This window comes from Lithobates pipiens, unplaced genomic scaffold (genome assembly GCF_037356315.1).
Source record: "Lithobates pipiens isolate NorthernLeopardFrog02 unplaced genomic scaffold, aLitPip1_a1.2 Scaffold_18, whole genome shotgun sequence".
In the NCBI taxonomy this organism is placed as follows: Eukaryota; Metazoa; Chordata; class Amphibia; order Anura; family Ranidae; genus Lithobates; species Lithobates pipiens.
Window position 1 is genome coordinate 167,777,773 of NW_027507758.1, and position 24,490 is coordinate 167,802,262.

Consider the following 24,490-nt stretch of genomic DNA (forward strand, 5'->3'; position numbering starts at 1 on the left):
TTCTTCTGCACAAACGTATGCTGTAGCATATTCATTTCTTGTCACATCTTCTTCTGTAAGCAAAAGAACCCACTCTGAATAGTTTTTCATGCTGACTCTGGTTGCTCACTGCTACTAGGCAAAAGGCCTGCAGTACCTCTCCCCGAAGGCCTAGTAGTTTAAAAGCATGTTCTGCAGGCATGCGTGGGGCTCTGGCTGATGGACGCCTAGTCTCAGAGCTCTGTCCTGCTCCTGATCACCACCCATGAAAGCAACTATAAAGCGGGGATACCCTAGGACACATTCCTGTGGCTTCGGGTACACATAGGAATGCTATGGAGACCCGTCTCCTCACAATCCCAGAGACAGCCGAGATATCTAAGATGGAGGCAGAGCGGCCACCTCATGAGGCTACACGGGCAGGGATCTCTTCACACGCAGCCTGGTGGGACACAGCGGGGAGAGGTATGTGCAGCTTCCCCCAGCACCTCACCACACAGAGGCCCTACCTCACCAGCCTCTACTAAGTCCCTCATAAACCAAACTCTGGATGAGCTCCTTATGTCCCCCATGAATGCTACCTCACCTAGACCTGGCGACCCCCTGATTGGCACAAGCCAGATCACCTCACAGTCCCCTGAAATGACACTCGCCAAATTTGCAGAGATGCTGGATAGGGGACTCGCCCAGACCGCTGCCAAAATAACCACAGACATTAAAATGGCTAACCAAAACACAGTTCGCATACAGGACATTCATACTCAAATACGTAAATTGCTGGCGCTATATAAATCCTGAATAATAATAATAATAATAATAATAAATGATTGCTGCCATGGCTAAAATTGATGACCATGAGAACAGGTCTCGATGATATAATTTTAGGATACGGGGTTTACCCGAATCAATCACTGATATCCCTGCAGCAGTTAATTCTCTCATCAAAGAACTTATCTCTGACATTGCCCCGACAGAGCTGAACTTGACCAAGCCCACAGGGCACTAGAGCCACCACGATCTGATGGTCTCCCTGTGACATTCTTGTTAAGCCACATTACTATGCAGTGAAAGAAATGTTATGAAAATGTGCCAGATCAGCCCCCCCAACTCCAAATCATGGGGCACCCGATCCAGCTTTTTGCTGACATCTCCCCCTCTACTATACAACGTAGAAGAGCTCTCAAACCCCTGATAACAGGGGCCAATCCCAATTCTTTGTCTCCCTATTTAGCACCTTGAACCCACTGATTGAAGGTACTGTCATATACGGAGGGGACTCCAACATAGCTCTGGACACAGGACTAGACCAATCTCGCCCCTTGGGTAAGGGACTTATATGTCCCACCAGGCAGAACCTTAAGGTTGCTAAACAGGTCTACAGTCAAGGATTAGTGGATATCTGGAAGGAAGTTAACCCAACTTTACAAGACTACACTCACTATTCCAACCCCCAAAAATCTTTTGCCAGAATTGACCACTTCTTCATTTCTACCTATGATATATCTGTAGTGTCTAAATCCTACATGAAAGACTCTGCCTGGTCAGAACACTCTCTTTTCTTCTTGATAATGGGGCGACCCCGAGACAGAACAGGAGTCCTTGCTGCAAACTCAACACTTCAATCCTTAGTAAGCTGACCCATATTAGTGATATTGAACAAAACATTCGAGAGTACTTTCTCTTGAATGACACTGGGGACATTTCCCAGACTATGCTGTGGGCAGCCCACAAGGCTACCCTTAGAGGAAAGCTAATTTAGATGGCTTTGAGGCTACGAAAAGCATGTAAGTCAGCTATAGAAAAACTAGAAAAAGACTTCTTTAACAAACAACATAAAAGGGATCCCACTTCTGTACCGATAGAGACACTAGACGCTGCACACACTACTCTGAACTTAGCTCTCACAGCAGTTGCAGAGAAAAGCCAGGACGTTCTGTTGGCAGGGTCCTTGAAAAAGGGGGAGCCCTTCCACCAGAATAGTGGTCACCTTATTTGACCTAGATACCTGGGGGTCAGTAACCGGAGGAGATGTCCAATTTTTCCTGAATCCCTCCTCACATGAGTAACACAACGCCATTCACCTCACTTCCACCCTGGCAACAAATGATTCCAGGATGGCCGACAGAGCGTCCATGGGCGCCGCAGGTGCAGGGGAACCATTTGCTATCATAGGGGTGTCTGAGGAAGAAGTGCCCTGAAAAGGCACGCTGTGGGTGTTCCCAATCCTTGTCAATAAACTTATCAGAATAATTTAGGTAGTGAAACACCTTAGCGGTGCGGATCGGCTGTGGAACCCAAAAAAGACCAACACATCCGCAGATGCCCCAGCCGTATCCTCTATCCCTCTAGTGATTTCCTGCACTAAAAAAGGACATGGAGGCTTCCTCCTCACTGTCAGGCGGGTCATGGTCCTTGACTTCTGAAGTGTCAGAAGAGGGGCCGCCTGCCACAGCGGAGCCGAGTCTGAATCAGAGCTTTCCCCGGCAGACGGGGGCATTTTTTACCCACCTTGTGCCCGCACGCCACTTCCACCCTGGCAACAAATTATGCCAGGACTGCCTTTAACAAAGCGTCCATGGGTACCGAAGGTGCAGTGGAACCAGTTGCTATCATAGGGGTGTATGGGGAAGAAGCGCCAGCATCCGACGCCATGTCTGACCCACTCTCGCCTGTAACCCTAGACCTAAGGCAATAGACAAAAGATGCCTACCCTCCTAGCTGCCACAGACTGAGGGCCCCCCCCCGCAGGATTCACCACCCTGACTCAGGCGTTGTGCCTGGGTCAGCAAACTTGAAATGCCAACCTCCGAAAAATGTTGACATCACCAATTTTCCCATTTTCTCCATACATTGTGGACCTCAAAACCTGACCCGTTAACAATCACATATTATGAACTCTGGTGTGGACAAGCCATGGAGCAGTGGGGAGGAATTTCGGTAAACTACCGGGCACTTGCAATGGTACCTTCTAAGACCCTATTCATGCTTGCATGGCAGAAAGATCTGGGACAAACCTGGAGCTTAGAAGAGTGGCATAGGGCATCTGAATCAGCTTCCCAGGGAATCTTGAACATAGCTCTGGTAGAAGCAAATTTGAAAGTCTTAATGAGATGGTATCTCGTTCCACTGCGACTTGCTAAAATATACCCATCCTCTTCCCCCCTGTGCTTTCGTAAATTGTGGACACATGGGTTCAATGTAACATACTTGGTGGCAATTCCCCAACATTAGAAGCATATTTAACAAAATTTTCCACTTACTCTAGAAAATTTCAGGCCTCTCCATACGACAATCGTCCCAAATATCAACTTCCCTATACCGGGGGCTCCCAAAATATCCTGAATTATGGCTATGGAAAAAATGGTCAGTATGTTATTAGATACTATTATAGTTACATAATTTGTTGAGGGGATTTTTTATGTTACAACTCAACTACTTGATATATTTTCCCTTCTCACTACAGGACTACCTGTGCACCAACCGGTCCGGATCCCTGGAAGGTGTCCCCACAGAAGCATATACCACACAATCTCTATAACACGACCCATTATGGGTATCACTCTTACATTTGCTGCGACAAGGGGTCCACTCTACAATACCGTCTCTGTATCTGGGACACTTGGGTAACCACACAATTGGACCACTTCTCACGGCAATCCTGACCGGTGAAATATAATGTACTACTTTAGCTAAGTGTTTTTCTTACCCCTTATATTACCACGCACTGGTATTCCTGACTGACAGGCTCAAGCTATGTCTTGCAATAGTTGTTTACGTTATCTCTATTTTTTCCCACGTTATTAAATTTTAGGTTCACTGATAGCAACCTTTGAGCATGGTTTACTGTCCCCCCTCTCCATGATACAGTTAGAGCCCATTGGGGTGTCTGCAGTCACCGGGAATCCTCCCTCCTCAACACAAGTGGGAATATGCTTCATATCCTCATTTGTAGATGACTATTGCTTCGAAAAATGTTATGTTTGATACTTGCTGTTTTAATGTAAAACAGACTGTTCCACTTTTATTTTGTTCCTTTATAAACCTCAATAAAAACTATTGAAAATAAAAGCATGTTCTGAACAGTGGACTCCTGTTCCCAGCTATCCCAGCTTGCAAATCCTGTGCCATCAGGCCACATCAATTTGACATTACTCCCCACAGTCTCTCCTCTGATCCAGGACTCCTCATCAATGACCGTGTAATGATGAGGACTTCACTAATGACCGTGTAAAAGTTATGTTCCCTCATAGACTTCCTGGCACATCCAGTCCTCCACTTTGATACACTCACTGACCTTTCTCTGCTCCGAGTCCCTGATGGAGAACTTAAGCTTCACCTGCCCCTCTGCTCTAGGAGTTCCTCATCAATGACTGTGTAAAGATGAGGACTTCCCTAATGACCATGTAAAAAAGTTAAGTTCCCTCACAGTTCTTCCTGGACCTCCCCTTGTGATCAGCGCAAACCCCCCCACCCCCGCTGCTGTCTAGTACTCCATTCTCCACTTCACTCTGCCAACAACTCCCCCCCAGTGGCTCGTTACTTCAGCTTATATAGGAAGCCCACCCCTGCCAATACCAGTTGGGGATTAGTCAGGGCTCCCACATGAGCTGCTTGCAACTACAGTTCCAGGCCCTGCCCCTCTTCCAGTCTTCCAGAACATTCTTCCTGAAAGCAGGGGAGGCGCCTCAGAACTAGAGCACAGGTGGTCCCAACCACTGCTACTCTAACCACTCCCTGCCCCCAGATCAAAACAGACAGGCCTAGCTTAAAGCATAGGCCTGCCTACATTTTCCTGTGCTGACAGTTTTCCTAGCACAAATCCTATGCTAGCACCCACCTATTGGTAGAGGGTGCTACAGATATAGATCAAAAACTACCCAAACTATCCTTTTTCAATTTACATTGGCAAGTTAGAAACATAACAAATTACTTTTGAGAAATACACTTTTAATTAATAAAAATACAAAAACAGAAATGTTATATATTGCAGCACACCAGTCATTAGATGTGCTGGCTGCATTAATTTTATTTTTTCATTTTGTTTTCTTTCCTAACCTAGTAATCCTACAAATAACACATTTTCTGTCCCTGGGTGGCTGTGTTACCTCTCTCAACTGTAACTTGGAAGGACACATACATGGCACTAGGCTGCCTTCCTGAATTTGGTATCAGACATGCCTTCTTTTCTTAATCTCTATTACATGGGAAGCAGGGACACTAGCTTGAGCACACAATTGTTTGTGCTTTCTGTTCAATTTACATACATTTTCAATGACACTGCATTTCTAGCAAGATCATTAGGCATTTTCTGCACTTGCTGAAAATGTTCTTTGCCTGAAAACTGAAAAGCCACCACACCGATGAACTTGTAAGCTGCAATATTTAAAACTTAAACATTAGGTTTAGTTATGCTTTACATTACATTAGGGATGAGCTCGATGTTAAGGTCGAATATCAGTTTGACTCGAACATCGGGTGTTTGCCCACTCGCAGGAACGCCCCATAATGCACTGCAAGATCGCAGTGTATTGCTGTATGATGATTGGCCAAATGACACACCTGACTTGCATGCTTTGGTCAATCACAGTGCGCTGTGCTGAGAGAGCCATAATTGGCCAAAGGCAGGGTGCCTTTGGCCAATAATGGCTCAGGGGGACTAAGTCCACGCCCCACACTATATAAGCCTGCTTATACGGCGGCAGTGTGTAGTGTTGTTGGTGTGGACAGAGAGATAGCTTGCGTTAGATTAAGCAGGCAGGTTATTTAGTTAGTGGCAGTGTATTTGATCTATATTTATATATATATTCTTCATTTAGCATAGACTATATATGCAATGTTTATTCGATATTCAGTCAGTATATTATATATATATATATATATATATATATATATATATATATGTATATATATATATATATATATATATACTCTGCATCCAGTGTAGCCTATATCTACAGTGCATTCGGCTGTGTACTGTTTCTAATACACTTCAGGTGGTGTACATGGTATCTAATACAGTGTGTAAAGTTTCTACTACTTTTCTAGTGGTGTACACAATATCTAATACAGTGTGTACAGTTTCTACTATACTTCAGATGGTGTACACAGTATACAATACAGTGCAGCCATAGTACAGTTATGAATACAGTGCAGGCGGTGTACATAGTATCTAATACAGTGCATACACTTTCTAATACACTTCAGGCCCATTATCTAATATAGTGTAGTGTGGTGTTGCAAAACAAAAAAATACATCATGTCTGGAAGGCCACCAAGATGAGGCAGACGCACACAGGCCACTAAAAAAGGAAAAGCAGCCTTTGTATCTAGGAAAAAAGAGAAACAACGCGCTAGACTAAATTAATAAATAATATAAAACAACAAAGGCAGCAGCTCAATGCGAGATACACACATAAATGGGCAGAAAAAAGAGGGGAAGAACTGCGCCAATATGCATACAATTTAGGTTAATTATATTAATAATTAAGCAAACTAATAGTCCATATGGAAATAATAATAATGGTTGAACAAATTAATAGTCCATATAGAAAGCCAGTCCTCCTTTACATGACACCAAAGTGACTCCACACACAGAAAGAGTGCCTGACCACCGTATCATCAGCCTGTTTACCAGATAGCAAGCATAAAGGGCTTTGGCTGTAACCCAGCCACGGCCTTTAGCTTGCAAAGTTGAATGCTGGAACACACAGGGAGCAGACCATATAGCTGAAAATCCCCCTAGGCGTCTCACAGAGTCCATAGCCATACTTCAATGATATGCTCAGAATATGTTCAAGGGAGAGAAAAAAATGCTTTGTACCACCGTGTAAAATAACGGTCCACAACAGAAAGAAAATCTTGAAATCCTTCAGTCATGTAAAGGCAAAAGACAATTCAGCAGCAGTTCTTATTCCTAAGTGTAAGCTTGCCTGTACTAGGATTCGTAGTGCACTCCTCCATCCACACCACAGACAAATCTCCTTTCAATCCTTTACCAAAGCAGAAATTTCAGACTACAGTCAACAGTGGTGGTCGTGGACATGGTGCATCCTCTGCAGGTGGCCGTGGGGCACGCTTGTCCTTTTTTTCTGCTGCTGGCCATGTTATTGAGCCACAACATGCAGAAGAGCATGGAATCATAGACAGGGCACTTGAGGCAGAACAGATGAGGAGGACTTCCTTTATCTAGATAACATTCCTGTGGGCCTGCCAAACACATAGGAAGAAGAAGAGGAGGAGGAGGATTGCGTCAGCTTGGATGTAGAGGATAACACTCAGCAGCAGTCTTCAAGGGATGGTTTTCAGTCCCCAGAAACCCAAGCAGTTGTACGTGGCTGGTAGGGGGTAGTTACGGATCATATCCTTAGTGACCCAGAGGACTTCGAATCAAATGCCTCTGCAAACATACACTGCATGGCCTCCCTGATTCTGCAAAGCCTGCAAAAGGATCCTAGGATTCGTGGTATCAATGAGAGGGATCATTGCTGGCTGGCAGCCCTTCCTGGTCCACTTTACAAGGGAAAGGTTACAGAACTCATCCTGCCTTTGCAGAGGGAGCAGAGGATGAAACATCTTCAGGAGGCCTTGAAGAAAGGTTTGTGCAATGCATTTCCAGACCCTGGGAGGTTACCATTCCCTAGTGCTGGACAACATGTTGCTGAGGCTTCATTCAGTCAGAGGAAGAGCGGTGGAGAAGGTGGCCACCTAACCGATGCCTTTAAACAATTTTTCAGTCCTCAGAGCCAAGGTCTGATTGGTTCAAGCAACCATCGGCAGAGTCTGTATTGTATGGTGCAGGAATATCTAGAGGCAAGAGCAGACATGGAGATCTTTCCAAAAGAGCATACACTGGGTTACTGGGTCTTGAGAATGGACCACTGGCCAGAACTTGCTCAATATGTAATTGAGCTACTGGCCTGTCCTGCATCCAGCATGCTTTCTGAATGCACATTGCTGCTGGAGGGTTTTCAATGGATCAAAGAGTGGGCCTGTCCACAGACTCCGTTGATAGGCTCACATTCATAAAAATGAATCAGTCTTGGATCAGCAGCTATCAAGCACCTGATGCTGATGTAACTGATTGAATTTGCTATGGATGTGGAATCCCTTGAAGACTGCCTATGCTGACTATCTTATTCCTGCTCAATCTTGATGATGCTAGCTTCCAACAATATTTTTGGTTTAGGGCACCACCACCACCACCCAAGGCCCAATTTTTCTGCCCCTGTTTAACAGGAGCATGTAATTACAATTTTTGATATAATATTTCACAGCAGGGCCATTCCTGCACCCAACAAAAGTAACTGTGAGGGCTTACAGTGTTCTGGTACCACCAACACCTAAAGCCAAACTTTCTGCAGAGTATATAGGGCAGGTTGTATAGTATAAACATAGGTTGTTCAGACTATATAGTGCCTGAGGGACCCCCACACCATTTTTTTTTAAATTTGGTGCGGGGTTCCCCTTAATATCCATACCAGACCTGAAGGGCCTGGTATGGACTTTGGGGGGTACATCCACACCTTTTTTATTTTTAATTTTTATCTATATTTTCAGGATTCCAACATTACAGCCGCAAGCAGTTTTAAATTAAATATTTTCCTTTATAAATGTAATTTTGCTGTGGCACTGTTATAAACATGGGAAATATGCACTACTTTACAGGCAGGCATACTAAGGACACCACCCAGGCATGATATTTAAAGGAATTTTTTTTTATTGTTTAATTTTAAGCATTATTAAAATCACTGCTCTAGGAAAATAATGCAGTTTTTGGAACTTTTGTTTACATTGAGGCATGTGCCCTGAGGCAGGTGCCAGGTCCCCAAACACTTTTTATGGCAATAACTTGCATATAAGCCTTTAAAATTATCACTTTTAATTTTTCACGTTTGCTTCCCATAGAGAAACGGTGTTCACACAAATTTTTTGCCTGTTCGCATGTTCTGCTGCAAACCGAAGGGTGTTCGGCTCATCACTACATTACATTCACATTATTTTAAACTGTTTGTTCTTGGGTTTAAATACTATTCAACTGTAACCTTAATGCCAGCCTCTATATGGAATGAGATGTTCCAAAAAAATATATAATAATATAATATAAATATAGATATAGATATAGATATAGATATAGATATAGATATAGATATATATATATATATATATATATATATATATATATAGATATATAGGAGATAACCTCAGATAACCTCATGATCATTAAAGAATTTTTGTTAAATTGTAGTGAATAAACATATAAATCTGGTTGAGCCATGTGCTCAGCAATATGCAACAAAAACTTTGTGAGGGAGTTATAGTAAGCAGCATCATCCTCTATACCACAAGACCTATATATCTAGTTACTTTCAAGAGATACAAAATCAGACTGGATAAATCTATGGGTAGAATAGAAACTGCTAAACTATATAGCCTAAATGAAAGTTTACATAGCTGATGGTTAATGTTATTTTTTGTAACTTTGCTGGTGAAGTTGTACATACATTTCAACCATATTTGAACTTTTTTTTTTTTTTTTGCAAATGGATCAACATGCTTATTAATACTATACCTTGGTCTTCTTTTCAAAAAAAGATTTAGGAATGTTTTCGCATGTAACGTGTGATGAGATGACTCTAGGCGATGGCTGTTGACTCATGTACTTCAAAGAAGGAAAATAAAAAAAGTATGTTAATTTTTTTAAACAATAAAATACAAAGGGAGAGAGGAAAGAAGCATTTGTCTGTTAGGCCGCGTACACACGCGGGGACTGTTCGCCCAACTTTGTCCGTCAAACAGTTTCAGCAAACAGTCCGCTCAAAATTAGCATGGACGGACATGGCCACACACGACGAACGAACAGTTTGCTGAAACCGTGCGCGATGACGTGAACGGCACGTACGACGGGACGAAAAATACGACGTCCTATACACTGCATTATAACTTTCGGCGTGTAAATCCTTTCTGAGCATGCGCGGAACTTAGTTTGACGAACAAGCCTACACACGAGGGGACTGTTCGCTGAAACAAAGTTTCAGCGGACAGTTTTTCGGAATTTCCGAAAAACCTTGTTCAGCGGACTGTTCGCTGAAACTGTCCGCTGAAAGCCCACACACGGGCGGACTGTCCGCCGAAACACTGTTCAGCGGACAAAGTTGGCCGAACAGTCCCCGCGTGTGTACGCGGCCTAAGAGTCACTTATGAAGGAAAATGAATAACCCCAGGTGTCTCTTTCCTGTCCACATCCCACCTCATCACACAAACTGATGTCAACTTGGTACCTCCTTGATCAACTGTTGTGACACCACTGCTACACAGCTCTAAAGCTGTTGCTTTTCAGAGCTGATAGGCTTTGTTTGATGCAAACTAACCCATTAATTTAAAATAGAATTTTGACCTCCAATTAAAAAAAATATATGCTGCAGCACTTAGTTATATGTGCAAGTGTAATCCAATGCTACCATGTGGAAAAGAACTATTAACTAGGGTTGAGACAAATGGATATGGTTTGTTTTGTTTTTTAATAAATTCTGACTATTTTTAAAGCTAATAGGCAAGGGATTAACTTACATTACTAAGAGACAGTTTCCAAGTCTCATGCATCAATGCGCAAGTACTCATGACTTTTTGGAGCAAGCACAAACTTTAAAATCAAGATTTCTTGAAAAAAGTTATGATCTAAATACACTCAATAGAACAATCGCCTAGGTCAAAACACATGATAGTGAACAATTATTGAGAGATAAAGATAACACAACAAGAAGTTCAGACACCTTTAACCTCTCTTTTCTCACTACCTTTTAATCATAGTACTATTTACATAGTTACATAGTTGGTAAGGTTGAATAAAGACAAGAACAGTTTATCCAGTTCAACCTGTGTAGGTGTGTGTGTAGAAATATTTATTTGGGGAATAACATCATTAAAAACATTGGTCCATTCTAAAAAAAAGAAATTGGGCCCTACATTACCTGATACTCCATCAGCAGTATTTAAGGGAGACACCAGCATTAAGGAATTGCATTGCCCCAATATCTATGATTCACAAGTCAAACCAGTTTGTTTTTTTAATAATATGAAAGGTTACTATCCCTGCAAAAAATGTAGTGTCTGTCAAGTCATTGCTTTTAGAGGATATAAATTAACATCTTTTCAGTCTAACCAAGCACTTAAAACATACAACATCAGTTCCTTTGTTTCTCGCAGTTTCAGAAAACAAAGGAACTCATGTTTTTCTCCTTTTTTGTATATACATATTTTTTTTATATATAAATGTTTACTGCTAATTTTTATGTGATTTTTGTATATTAGAGCAATTTTCTATTGGACCACTAGGGGGCATTCTACTTTATATGGTGACATCCTGTTACAACAATGGATGAGTCCAGGTGAGTTTATAATCTGCATTGATTTGCCCTATTTTCCACATTATATTATGGCAGTGGTCATCAACCCTGTCCTCAAAGCCCACTAACAGGCCAGGTTTTATGTATTACCTTGGGGAGATGCAGACTAAAATACTGCAATCACTGAGCAGCAAATGATATCACCTGTGATGCATTTCAGTTATCTTGCAAACCTGGCCTGTTAGTGGGCCCCCGAGGACAGGGTTGATGACCACTGTATTATGGGTTTGGTTATTTCCTGATCCTTCCAATGAGGTTTGAGCCAGCATTGATCCTCTCTCTGTGTAGTACAAAAGACAGTGGCTAATATGTGTTCCTGGAACCCCTGATGACGTAATTTGTGACTAAACTGGTCAGCACAGTGGTGTAGTGGGTTGCACTCTCACCTCGCAGTAAAAAGGGTCACTGGTTCGAATCCATGACACTACCTGCCTGTGCCTGCATGGGTTTCCTCTGGGTACTCTGGTTGGTAGGTTAATTGGCTTCTGTCCAAAATTTGCCCTGGTATATGAATGTGAGTTGGGGACCTTGGATTGTGGGCTCTTTGAGGGTAGGGAGCAATGTATGTGTGGAGCACTGCGTAAATTGACAGCGCTATATGGGTACCTTAAATAAATATGGATAATTGTAGACACGCACCCACACTTACTCAGGATGGACTGGTGTCTTTATTCAACCTTACTAAACTATGTAACTATGTAGGTTAAGCTTCGGAATACATCTAGCGGCCATCTTTGATATGGGAAAACTGAGCTGCATTCCTGTACAACAATGTTTGACATCTGTGAACCACTGAACGTGTAATTTAAAATAAAACAATGAATTTTAATGTGGTTTTACAATGTGGGGATGTTTCTTATGTTTTGTCCCCAAGTATATAGCATTGGATTGCCTGGGCTGAGTTGATTGGAATGAGCATTTTGGTTGTATTCTACCCTACTTGGAAAGTTTGGAATGATTGAAGATTGGGCTGGTCTTAGTTGCTGGAGGAGGCTGCCTATACAATTAAGTGTACTATTGAACATTGGGCTGATCCTCGTTGCTGGAGGAAGCTGCATATACAATTAAGCATGCTTTGACCTATCCTTTCTAAATGGTAATTTTTTTTTTCTGGCAAGTGTACTATCCGATTACATCAGGGTAGAAGCATTCACACTTAGAGGTTGTGGTTCACTAGTCATAAGAAAGAAGTGTACTGAAGATCTGATCACCTGGGTGTTACTTTTGTCTCATGTGGAGTTTATATGTACAGCTTAAACACTTGACTTCTGGAAGAATTACCTCCATTCATGACCAGGACATTTTTTTGCGAAATCGCACTGCGTTACTTTAACTGACTTAACTTAATTGCGTGGTCATGCAACGCTGTACCCAAATAAAATATATGTCTTTTTTCCCGCAAATAGAGCTTTCTTTTGGTGGTATTTGATCACCTCTGCATTTATTTGTTGCGCTAAAAAACAAAAAAAAAAAACATTTAAAAAAAAATAAAGTGATATTTTTTACTTTCAACCTATTCAATAAAAAAAAATAAAAAAAAATCAAATTTCTTCATAAATTTAGATTAATATGTATTCAGCTACATATTTTTGGTAATAAAATCCCAATAAGCATATACTGATTGGTTTGCTCAAAAATGATAGCATCTACAAACTATGGAATATATATATATATATATATATATATATATATATATATATATATATATAAATTTCACCGAATTATAGCGGGACTGCGATATTGTGGCTGACATTGACACTTTTGACACTTTTTGTGGACCAGTGACACTAATGCTGTGATCAGTGCTTAAAATATGCACTGTCACTGTACTATGAGAGTGGTTGGGAAGGGGTTAACATCAGGGGTGATCAAAGGGTTACCTGTGTGCCAGCCAGTGTTTTACTATACTGTGTGAGGTTCTTTTACTAGGGAAAGAGATGGAATTTATTTCCTGCTTTGCATGGACACAAACTCCATCCTTTCCCTCCTGTTACATTTATGATTTTATATCCTGTATCAAGATATAGTGTTAGTAGCTTCACTTTTATGTGAATTAATATATTCTTTTAAAAGTGGATTCTTTTTGTTTTAATAGGCAAGGGATTGCCCTCTATGCATTTACTAATACACATTAAAAAAACTTTGCTGGGAGCTGCAAACCATTTTGCGCAAATCTCCATCATTGTACGTCTGTACTGTGATGCTAAATGCCGTTGTTATGGCAGCAGCTAGCTGCCATAACCCCAGTATTTTCAACAATGGCGAGCGGTGCTCTATCAGATAAAAGTGGTCCCTGTGACAGGTGCGCCCCAAGATTAATTTTATCGGGGGCAGGAGAGGGCCCCCCCATCACATTACGCTCATCTTCGCCGCTTACTGGAGCTGTCGGTAGTGGCGGAGACAATCTCATCTTTCCCCCTGACAGACATGGAGCAGAGTGAGGGAAAGATGGCCCCTGCTTGGCTCCATAACATTGAATGGTGGAAACAACATCAAACATCACTGACACCCAATGATCTCAAAAGGGGGAAATTATTTTATTTTTTTGCAAAAATAAAAAACACATTTATTTTTTTATTTTTAATTGCATTTCAGTGTAAGTGTTAAATCTGAGGTCTTTTTAAGAAAAAAATTAATTTAAAGCACCCGGCCCGCCAAGCTTGCATGCAAGAGCAAACGTATAATACGTAAGTCACGCCCGTATAGGAAAACTGTGTTCAAACACGTGAGGTATCGCCTCGATCATTAGAGCAAGAGCAATGTCTAGCACTAGACAATCCTGTCTAAACTCGAAACATGTAACCTGCAAAAATGTTTAAATGTCGCCTTTCAAGATTTTTAAGGGTCAAAGTTTGTTGCCATTCTACTAGCGGGAGCAATTTTGAAGTATAACAAGTTGGGCATCAATTTGCTTGGCGTAACATTATCTTTCACAATATAAAAAATATATATATAAATGTGAAATATATATAAATGTGAATACAATATTATAAAAAGTCTCAATAAAAAAGTCCTTAAAAATTTTGTAGCAGTGCTTCTTGTCCAATCTAATTGACTAGACAAGCATTCATATATAGACCATACTAGTCTGGTCAATTAGATTGGACAAGAATTGCTGATACAATATTTCTAAGGACTTTTTTATTGAGACTTTTATAATATTGTATTCACATTTATGTATTATATTTAAGCAGCTGCTTTCCGAGTTTACATTTGTACTATATATTTGGGTATCGTGGGGTTTGGATTTGCCCAAGGCGCAGAGCGGTGATTTTAGGTGGGCGTTCAAAACATCTTCATTAGTATTCTTTTATAAAAAAAATACGGCTAACTTTACTGTTGTCTTATTTTTTAAGTCAAAATTTTTTTTTTTCCCCCAAAAATTTTGCTTGTAAGACCGCTGCACAAATAGGGTGTAACAAAGTATTGCAAGGACCGCCATTTTATTCTCTAGGGTGTCTAAAGAAAATATATACTAATATATATATATATATATATATATATATATAAAATATGTTTGGGGTTCTAAGTAATTTTCTAGCAAAAAATAAATAAAATATTTTAACTTGTGAACAACAAGTATCAAAAAGAGGTTCAGTCCTTAAGTGGTTAAAAAAGATATAAAATGAAACATAAAAATATACAATTCCTTTAAAAACATGTTTGATGAATGCCATAAACCTCCCTATGAAGTGGCACACCTGTTCAGGGCATACAATATACTATAGCAAGTAACAGTTGCAGAGAAACAAAAAATACCATTTAAATTGCTTGTAAATTACATTCCAGCTTTGTTTTTTAAAGCAGAGTTCCACCCAAAATGGAACTTCCGCTTTAAGTGATGGTGACCCTGACACTTGGCATGTCCTTTTTGGGGGTGTCGAGCGCCCACAGTTAGAATGCTGGCACTGCAAAGAGAAGGGGGAGAGGAACGAGGCTTCCAGCACCCGCATTGCTGGACTGTGGGACAAGCGAGTGTCTGATTATTAAAAAATTACACTTTTTGTAGCTGCTGACTTTTAAATGAGTGGAACTCTGTTTTAAATATAAGAACTCCCCAAAATATATACCAGACCCCAGTGGCGGCTGGTGCTCAATTTTCTCCCAACCAACAAACCACCCCCCAACGCTCGCTCGATCGCCGCTTCTCCCTCCCTGGCACTCAATCACGGCATTGCTTGCCCGCCAGCCCCTCACTTACCTCATCCAGGTCGCGGTATCTGCAGATTCTCCTGCTACATCTCCTCGAGTCCCAGGGGTCGCTTCTCCTCCCAGCCAATCAGGAGTTAGGACTCGTGGCCAATCAGGTCTCAGGACCCACTTCCTGATTGTCTGGGAGGTGAAACAAGAAGACATTAGCAAATATTAATTCCCTAATGTCACACAACTGGGCTGGCTTGGGGCCCCGAGCCCACCTTTTTTTAAGCCAATTAGAGACTCCAGCTCTAATCATGTGTTTCAGAAAAAAAAAAACATTGGAATCTATACGTCTGGCGTTCTGCATGTAGATTAGGGGCCATGTGCACAGATTGGGGGGGGCCGCACCCCTGCATGAGCAGCCACCACTGCCAGACCCTTAAGTTTGGTAATTTTTTAGTGGACATTTAAGGGTCCCCATGCCAGTTTTTCACAAAAAAAAGCAAATTAAATTTGGCAGCAAAGTTTGTTTTCTCCAAAAATGTCACTTCTGCTGTAGGACATCCTATAGAAAAGACCAAAATGACTGGGATTCCCAAGAACAATTCATACTAAACCTTTATCTTTCATAAAATGAAAATGCAGCATGGGGGTTGGTCCTAGAAAATATTGTCCTCAGGTTTCGCCCTGGTGGATGTGGGGGTCTGTGAGCAGGGATCTTATCACAATCTGGACGCTTCCTTTAAAATAATGAGGCCCCAGATATCCGCCCCCCATGATGTGAAATTTAAAAAAAATCTAATAAACACACCGAATGTTTAAACATTCCTTAAAAAAGAAAAAATGGTCATGGTCATATATGTCATGTTGATGTTTACCCAAAAGTGGACAAACAAACTAATAATTGCCACATATGCATTTTTCGCTAATAGAGAAAAGGGGGATGGACTAAAAGACATGATCATGTAATACTCAATGCGGGGGGGGGGGGTGGAGAATTGATCCCCTGCTGATTTTGTACACTTGTCCACTAACAAAGAAATGATCAGTCTATAATTTTAATGGTAGGTTTATTTTAACAGCGAGAGTAGGAATAACAACCAAAACAAATCCAGAAAAACGCATTTCAAAAAAGTTTAAAATTGATTTGCATTTTAATGAGTGAAATAAGTATTTGACCCCTTCGCAAAACATGGCTTTGTACTTGGTGGCAAAACCCTTGTTGCCAATCACTGAGGTCAAACATTTCTTGTAGTTGGCCACCAGGTTTGCACACATGTCAGGGGGGATTTTGTCCCACTCCTCTTTGCAGATCCTCTCCAAGTCATAAAGATTTTGAGGATGACGTTTGGTAACTTGAACCTTCAGCTCACTCCACATATTTTCAATGGGATGAAGGTCTGGACACTGGCTACTGGGTACATGGCCCTTAACAGAAAACACCCCCAAAGAATAATGTTTCCAACTCCATGTTTGGTGGTGGGGATGGTTTTGAGTTGAGTTGATGCCAAAGAGCTTGATTTTGGTCTCATCTGACTACAACACTTTCACCCAGTTCTCCTCTGAATTATTCAGATGTTCAACAGCAAACTTCAGATGGGCCTGTACATGTGCTTTCTTGAGCAGGGGGACCTTGCGGGCGCTGCAGGATTTCAGTCCTTCATGGTGCAGTGTGTTACCAATTGTTTTCTTGGCGACTATGGTCCCAGCTGCCTTGAGATCATTGACAAGATTCTCCGTGCAGTTCTGGGCTGATTCCTTACCGTTCTCATGATCATTGAAATTGCACGAGGTGAGATCTTGCATGGAGCCCAGACCGAGGGAGATTGACAGTTATTTTATGTTTTTTCCATTTGACAATAATCACACCAATTGTTGTCACCCTCTCACCGAGCTGCTTAGGGATGGTTTTGTAGCCCATTCAAGCCTTGTGTAGGTCTACTGTCTTGTCCCTGACATCCTTGGACAGCTCTTTGGTTTTGGCCATAGTGGATAGATTGGAATCTGATTAATTGATTGATTCTGTGGACAGGTGTCCTTTATACAGGTAACAAGCAGAGATTGGGAGCACTCCCTTTAAAGAGAATGCTCCCAATCTCAGCTTGTTACCTGTATAGAGGACCTGGGAGCCAGAAATCTTGCTGATTGATAGGGGATCAAATACTTATTCCACTCATTAAAATGCAAATCAATTTATAACTTTTTTTTCTGGATTTTGCTGTTATCCTGTCTCTCACTTTTAAAATAAACCTACCATTAAAATTATAGACTGATCATTTCTTTATCAGTGGGCAAACGTACAAAATCAGCAGGGGATCAAAATACTTTTGTAATGTGTAAAAGGCCTGACATTTTACGCATTCTTATGCCGCGTACACATGACTGTTTTTTCCATCAGAATTAACTCTGACGGTCTTTCTGACAGAGTTCCGACCGAGTTCTGCTGAAACAGACTTGCATACACATGATCACACCAAAGTCTGTTCGTTTAGAATGCGATGACGTATGACGGGACTAGAAAAAGGAAGTTCAATAGCCAGTAGCTAACAGCTGCCCTTGCGTAGTTTTTGGTCCATTGGAATAGCATACAAACTAACGGTTTTCCCGATAGGAATTGATTCTGTCGGAAAGATTTAAAACATGTTCTATTTCTAGGTCCATCAGAATTTTTGAAAAAAAAAAAAAGTCAGATGAAGCCCACACACAATCGGAATATCCGATGAAATGATTCTGTCTGACCTTTTTTTCCGGAAGTCCGGTCGTGTATATGCGGCATTACATTACATTATTTAAATTAAAGTGTGTAAGGTGCTACCTATTATTTGCTATTACTTTTTATGTTATGATGTGTTACCTTTAACAAATCTACAAAGTAAAGAGTTACTGATTATGTATTACCTTATCCAGTATTTAAAGCTATGACAGTTTTTTGTACATACCTCGAACTTCTCTGGATTTCCAAACTCCAACATAGCTTGATCCAATGTCGGCTCTTTGTTGTGCATTTCAAAAAGCATTTCATGTAATATCTGTATTGTCCAGTTTGTTCCTACAATGCAACACAACACATTATACTTCAGAGCATATCACAATGTTTACTCTCCTGCACTGTGCAGTAAGTCCCAACTTGTTATCAGACTCTTATCTTGACATACAGTGCCTTGCAAAAGTATTCACCCCCCTTGGCATTTTTCGTGTTTTGTTGCTTCACAATCTGGAATTAACATAGATTGTTTGAGGATTTGCATCATTTAATTTACAGAACATGCCCACAACTTTAAAGATTTTATTTATTTATTTTATTGTGAAGCAAACAACAAATGACAGAAAAAATCAATGTGCATAACTATTCACCACGCTAAAGTCAATACTTTGTAAAGCCACCTTTTATGGCTATCACAGCTCCAAGTCGCTTTGGATAAGTCTCTATGAGCTTGCCACATCTTACCACTGGGATTTTGCCCATTCCTCCTTGCAAAACTGCTCCAACTCCTTCAAGTTGGATGGTTTGCACATGTGAACATCAATCTTTAAGTCTGAACACAGATTTTCTATTGGATTGAGGTCTGGGCTTTGACTAGACCAATCCAACACATTTACATGTTTCCCCTAAAACTGCTTTAGCAGTGTGTTTGGGGTAATTTTCCTGCTGGAAGGTGAACATCCGTCCTAGCCTCAAATCACACACAGAGTAGTACAGGTTTTGCTCAAGAATACCCCTGTATTTATCACCATCCATCTTTCCCTCAACTCTGACCAGTTTCCCAGTCCCGACTGCTGAAAAACAACCCCACAGCATGATGCTGCCACCACCATGTTTCACTGTGGGGATGGTGTTCTTTGGGTGATGTGATGTTTGTTGGGTTTGCTCCAGACATAGCATTTTCTTTGATGGCCAAAAAGTTCAATTTTAGTCTCATCAGACCAGAGCACCTTCCTCCAAACATTTTGGGAGTCTCCCACACCTTTTCACCAATTCAAAATGTGCCATTTTGTTTTTTGCTGAAAGTAATGGCTTTCTTCTGGCCACTCTGCCATAAATCCCAACTCTATGGAGCGTGCGGCTTATTGACGTTCTACGTACAGATTCTCCAGTTTCTGCTGTGGAACTCTGCAGCCCCTCCAGGGTTACCTTAGGTCTCTGTGCTGCCTCTCTGATTAATGCCCTCCTTGCCCGGCCCGTGAGTTTTGGTGTACGGTGTATTTGGTACGCCAAATTCCGAACATTATGGGCCGTTCGCGTCAAATTCGAGTGGCATGTCACGGCCCATAATTCACTGCGGCATCGCAGTGCATTGCTGGCTGCTGATTGGCCAAGCATGCACTATGACCCGCATGTTTTGGCCAATCAAAATGGAGAGCCATAATTGACCAAAGCCAGGGTGGCTTTGGCCAATTATGTCTCAGGGAGTTTAGTACACGCCCCACACTATATAAGGCCGCCTGCGTGGCGGCTTTGTGTAATGTGTTGCGGTGGTGGTTAAAGACATAGAGAGAGAGACAGTGTAATTTAATTTGAGTAGGCATGCGAGTCAGTTAGCTTCAGTTACAGTGTATAGAGGATATATATGCATCCCTGGTGTGTTGTATATATATTTATACACTGTATTCAGTTTAGCTAGATCCGCTCCTGTTATTCTCTTCATAATATACTGACAGGTAGGGAGCTGCAGTATTTTCACTTAGTGTACTGTGTCCTTTGCACAGTGTGCACCTAAAGCTTTACCTGAATACAATTGCCAGTGTTCTCATATAAATACAGGCAGGGAGCTGCAGTATTTTGTTTTAGTGTCCTTTGCACAGTGTGCAACTAAAGCTTTACCTGAATACAATTGCAGGTGTTCTCATACAAATACAGGCAGGGAGCTGCAGTATTTTGTTTTAGTGTCCTTTGCACAGTGTGCACCTATAGCTTTACCTGAATACAATTCCCGGTGTTCTCATACAAATACAGGCAGGGTGCTGCAGTATTTTGTTTTAGTGTCCTTTGCATAGTGTGCACCTAAAGCTTTACCGGAATACAATTGCCTGTGTTCTCATACAAATACAGGCGGGGAACTGCAGTATTTTGTTTTAGTGTCCTTTCTACAGTGTGCACTTAAAGCTTTACCTGAATACAATAGTCGGTGTTCTCATACAAATACAGGCAGGGAGCTGCAGTATTTTGTTTTAGTGTCCTTTGCACAGTGTGCACCTAAAGCTTTACCTGAATACAATTGCCGGTGTTCTCATACAAATACAGGCAGGGAGCTGCAGCATTTTGTTTTATTGTCCTTTGCACAGTGTGCACCTAAAGCTTTACCTGAATATAATTGCCAGTGTTCTCATACAAATACAGGCAGGGAACTGCAGTATTTTTTTGTGTCCTTTGCACAGTGTGCACCTAAAGCTTTACCTGAATACAATTGCCGGTGTTCTCATACTAATACAGGCAGGAAGATGCAGTATTTTGTTTTAATGTCCTTTGAACACTAAGTCATACGACTTTGGCGCTGCAGCTGTGTGAAACGAGCCTTAAAGGGTAGCTGCTGACTTTTAATAAGCAGACTTACCTGTCCAGGACGCCCGTGATGTTGGCCACCTGAGGCCGACCCGTCCCTTGGCTCTCGGGTCCCGGGGCCACCGTTCTACCGAAGGGAAACAGGCAGTGGAGCCTTGTGGCTTCACTGCCCGTTTCCTATTGTGTATGTGCGAGTCACTCTGCGCTTTGTGAATGGGGCGTGCTGTGTTCTGGAACACACAGTTCCCAGAACACACAGCGCCCCATTATCCAGAAGACAACGCGAGGAGGAGAGAAGACTGAAGATCACCGCGGAGTAGGAAGAGGCAGATTAGGACGATTTGCCTAGCAACATTTCTGGTAAGTTTAAAAAACATTTTTTTTTTCAGATTTTTTGCAACATTTTTATGTAGTTTTGTTTTTCAGGGTGGCCCTCCACTTTAAAGGGGTTGTAAAGACAGAAGTTTTTTTTTTTACAATACAATGTTAATGACACCCCCAGATCGGTTCACAGATCGCAGTGCGAACTGTGAATTTGTACAGGAATCAGATCGCATGGGTGAGAACACCCATGCAATACGATTTCAGCGTGGGGAAAAACAAGTCCCTGCACCTTTTTCTGTGCGAATCCAATGCGTGTTCAGCCATACAACTGTATGGCTAAATTTGCTTGCTCAGACCTCGCATGTGATCGACACCTGCGGTGCGGGTACGAATCACATGTGATGTCTGAGATCGTGCTAGTCGGAACCTAGGCTGAAGCTCAACTTTACTGCCAACAAAACGCAGTGCACCAAAAGCTGCGCATGACACTTTTTTTTTGTAGCAATGAAGTGCAGGTGCATTGCTTTAGTGCATTAGCCAGTCATAGCGTAGTGCTGCGCATTCTCATAATGTGTGCAAAATGGTGTGAACCTGACCCATATCACAAGTATGAATGAACAGAAATACAATCCCTTTTACCAGACAAATCAACTCCCATGTATGTATTTTAGCAGTTTATTTAGCAGTTTGCTTGAAGCTCAGCTTTAGGAAAACAGACTCCCATATGACAAAACAAAACTCTCACATTCAACACACTTACCACATTTTGGATAGGTTAGAATTAGAACATCATCTTCTCTAGCTTCTAATTTCTCCATTGCTTGAAAAGTTTCCACACTGCAGAGAACACTAGGATACAGAATCCCCTTATAACTAAATTTCAGCTCTTCTGGTGTCATCTTACTGGCCTTTTCTGCAACTTTTTTCATTTCTGCCAGGAATTTCTCCCTCTTTGTTTGTTTCTCTTCAGCAGTAGCCATTTTTCCTATGGAGTATAATCACAGAGACAGAGTAAAAGAGGCGAGTACTTCCTTTATGAGGTCCTGGGAGGGGGAGGATTATATATCAGAACTGCCTTTTTCTTGCTCTCTTTCACTGTTTATTACACAACCTCTAAAGCAATGCAGAAACAGGATTGGTAAGGTCAGCCAAATACAGAAAAATGACAAATCACATTCTTAACCTTGAGGCTACCAGTGTTTACACGAGAGATGCTCTGAAAATTGTCACATTTTACCCTACCCAGTTTGTTTTTCAGCCAATGTGAGTGGTGGGATAGCCTCCCTTAAAGGCTAAGTTCACCTGTAAGAAATAAATTACCATAAATGCACATTTTTCTACATGAAAAAAAATGTGCATTGTGCCTGCGATGAGCAGATTGCAGGTGCAATGTCAGCCTCCTGCATGCCTGCCCATACCTCATTGTAAAGGGAAGCAGACCTGGATAGGGTGACCACATTTCCAAACTGTCATTCAGGGACAATTTTGCCAAGGACGGGGGGTGGGTTGTTGAATGTAGTCTCTGAGTTGAATGGGATTTCAGGGGCGAGTGATTTGTCAGGTGAATGGCTGGTTTTAGCACTTATATCATCCCAACACCATGCTTGATATGGTGTTAGGATGATCATATCATATTATTTCTATTACTACATTACTACATTGTAATATATAATGAAATAGTTCAACTCACCATAATGCAGAATAAGTGGGAACCCTGAGCTTGTCACTTGCCACCAGATGCAGCATGCCACCGTCGCCTGCTACCAGATGCAGTGTGTCACTTGCCACCATCACCTGCCACTAGATGCAGCGTGTCACTTGCCACCATGGCAGTGCGGCCCAGGGACCTGTTTTAGAGCATGCTGGAGTGGGCCCAGAGAAGATGGAGGAGGTGGGTGGCAGTGGCTTTGCTAGGGTTGGTGTCATCCCACCGATGTGGTAAATCATGGTGTCAACCCCTACCAAGTAGAAATATTGCTCTCGCTCTAACGATCATGCCAATACCTCATATGTGTGGTTTGAACACCGTTTTCAAATGCGGGCACGACTTACGTATGCAATTGCTTCTGCACTAGCGGTTTAAAGTTTTATTCATTTTTTTCCTTATTTATTTTATTTTTTATTTTTTACACGGTCCTTTTAAATACAAATTTTTGGGTCACTTTTATTCCTATTACCAGGAATGTAAACATCCTTTGTAATTAGAAAAAAAGCATGACAGGACCTCTTAAATGTGAGCTCTGAGGTCAAAAAGACCTCATATCTCAAATTTACACTAAAATGCAATAAAGAAATAAAAGAATAAAAAAAAACAAAAAAAAAACTGTAGGGCGGAAGTGACATTTGACGTCGCTTCTGCCCTCCAATGCTATGGAGCAGAGCGGGGCCATTTTTCCCTCACTCGGCATCCAGCCTGTGGGGGGAGAGGATGCAATCATCTCATCGACCGGGATGCGGCGGAAGGGGGGGGCCCTCTCCCATCCCCCATAAAAGTGATCTTGCGGCGAAACTGCCGCGGAGACCACTTTTATCTGAAAGAGGACCGTCCATTCTAAAGGATACCGGAGTTATGGCGGCTAGCTGCTGCCATAACAATGGTATTCCTCTTCAAACAGTCGATGTACAATGATGGCGGCCGTTCCTTAAATAGTTAAACTTGGAAGTTTCACTTAACCACAAGAAAATGGGTTGAACCACTTGCTGTCTGGGGCAATTTATTTAAATTTTTCACACACATGTTAAAATTAGCTTTTTCTATTAGATAATTAGAACTTCCAAACATTATATATTTTCTGAAAGGAGAGGCCCTGGGGAATAAAATAATGTCTGCTGATATTTCTTATGTCACATGATATATAAATGTGGAATAAATACATACCAAACACTTCGGGACTCAAAAAGAAATGGCCAAAAACGACAGTACCTAAAATTCTTCATAGGTCATGCTTTTAGACCCCTTTCACACTGGAGGTGTTTTTCAGGCGCTAAAGGGCTAAAAAAAGCGCTAGTAAAGCACCTGAAAAATTCCTCCCTTGCAGCCCCAGTGTGAAAGCAGTGGGGCTCTTGCAGGACATTAGAAAAAGTTCTGCAAGCAGCATCTTTGGAGCAGTGCAGTGTATACACCGCTCCTGCACATTGAAATTAATGG

The 24,490-nt window shown here is 41.6% G+C and overlaps 1 protein-coding gene across 1 annotated transcript in view; it reads right to left on the minus strand.

The window, feature by feature from the left end:
* LOC143987553 (sulfotransferase 6B1-like) overlaps positions 1–22,378 on the minus strand; it is a 28,745-nt gene extending 6,367 nt beyond the window's left edge. Inside the window, exons 1-3 of the mRNA XM_077486355.1 lie at positions 22,103–22,378; positions 18,458–18,567; positions 9,548–9,637 (exon numbers count right to left, since the gene is read on the minus strand). Coding sequence (XP_077342481.1) covers positions 9,548–9,637; positions 18,458–18,567; positions 22,103–22,322 — 420 coding nt within the window. The 5' untranslated portion in view covers positions 22,323–22,378. The remainder of the gene's footprint in view (positions 1–9,547; positions 9,638–18,457; positions 18,568–22,102) is intronic.
* Between the last annotated feature and the right edge of the window lie 2,112 nt (positions 22,379–24,490).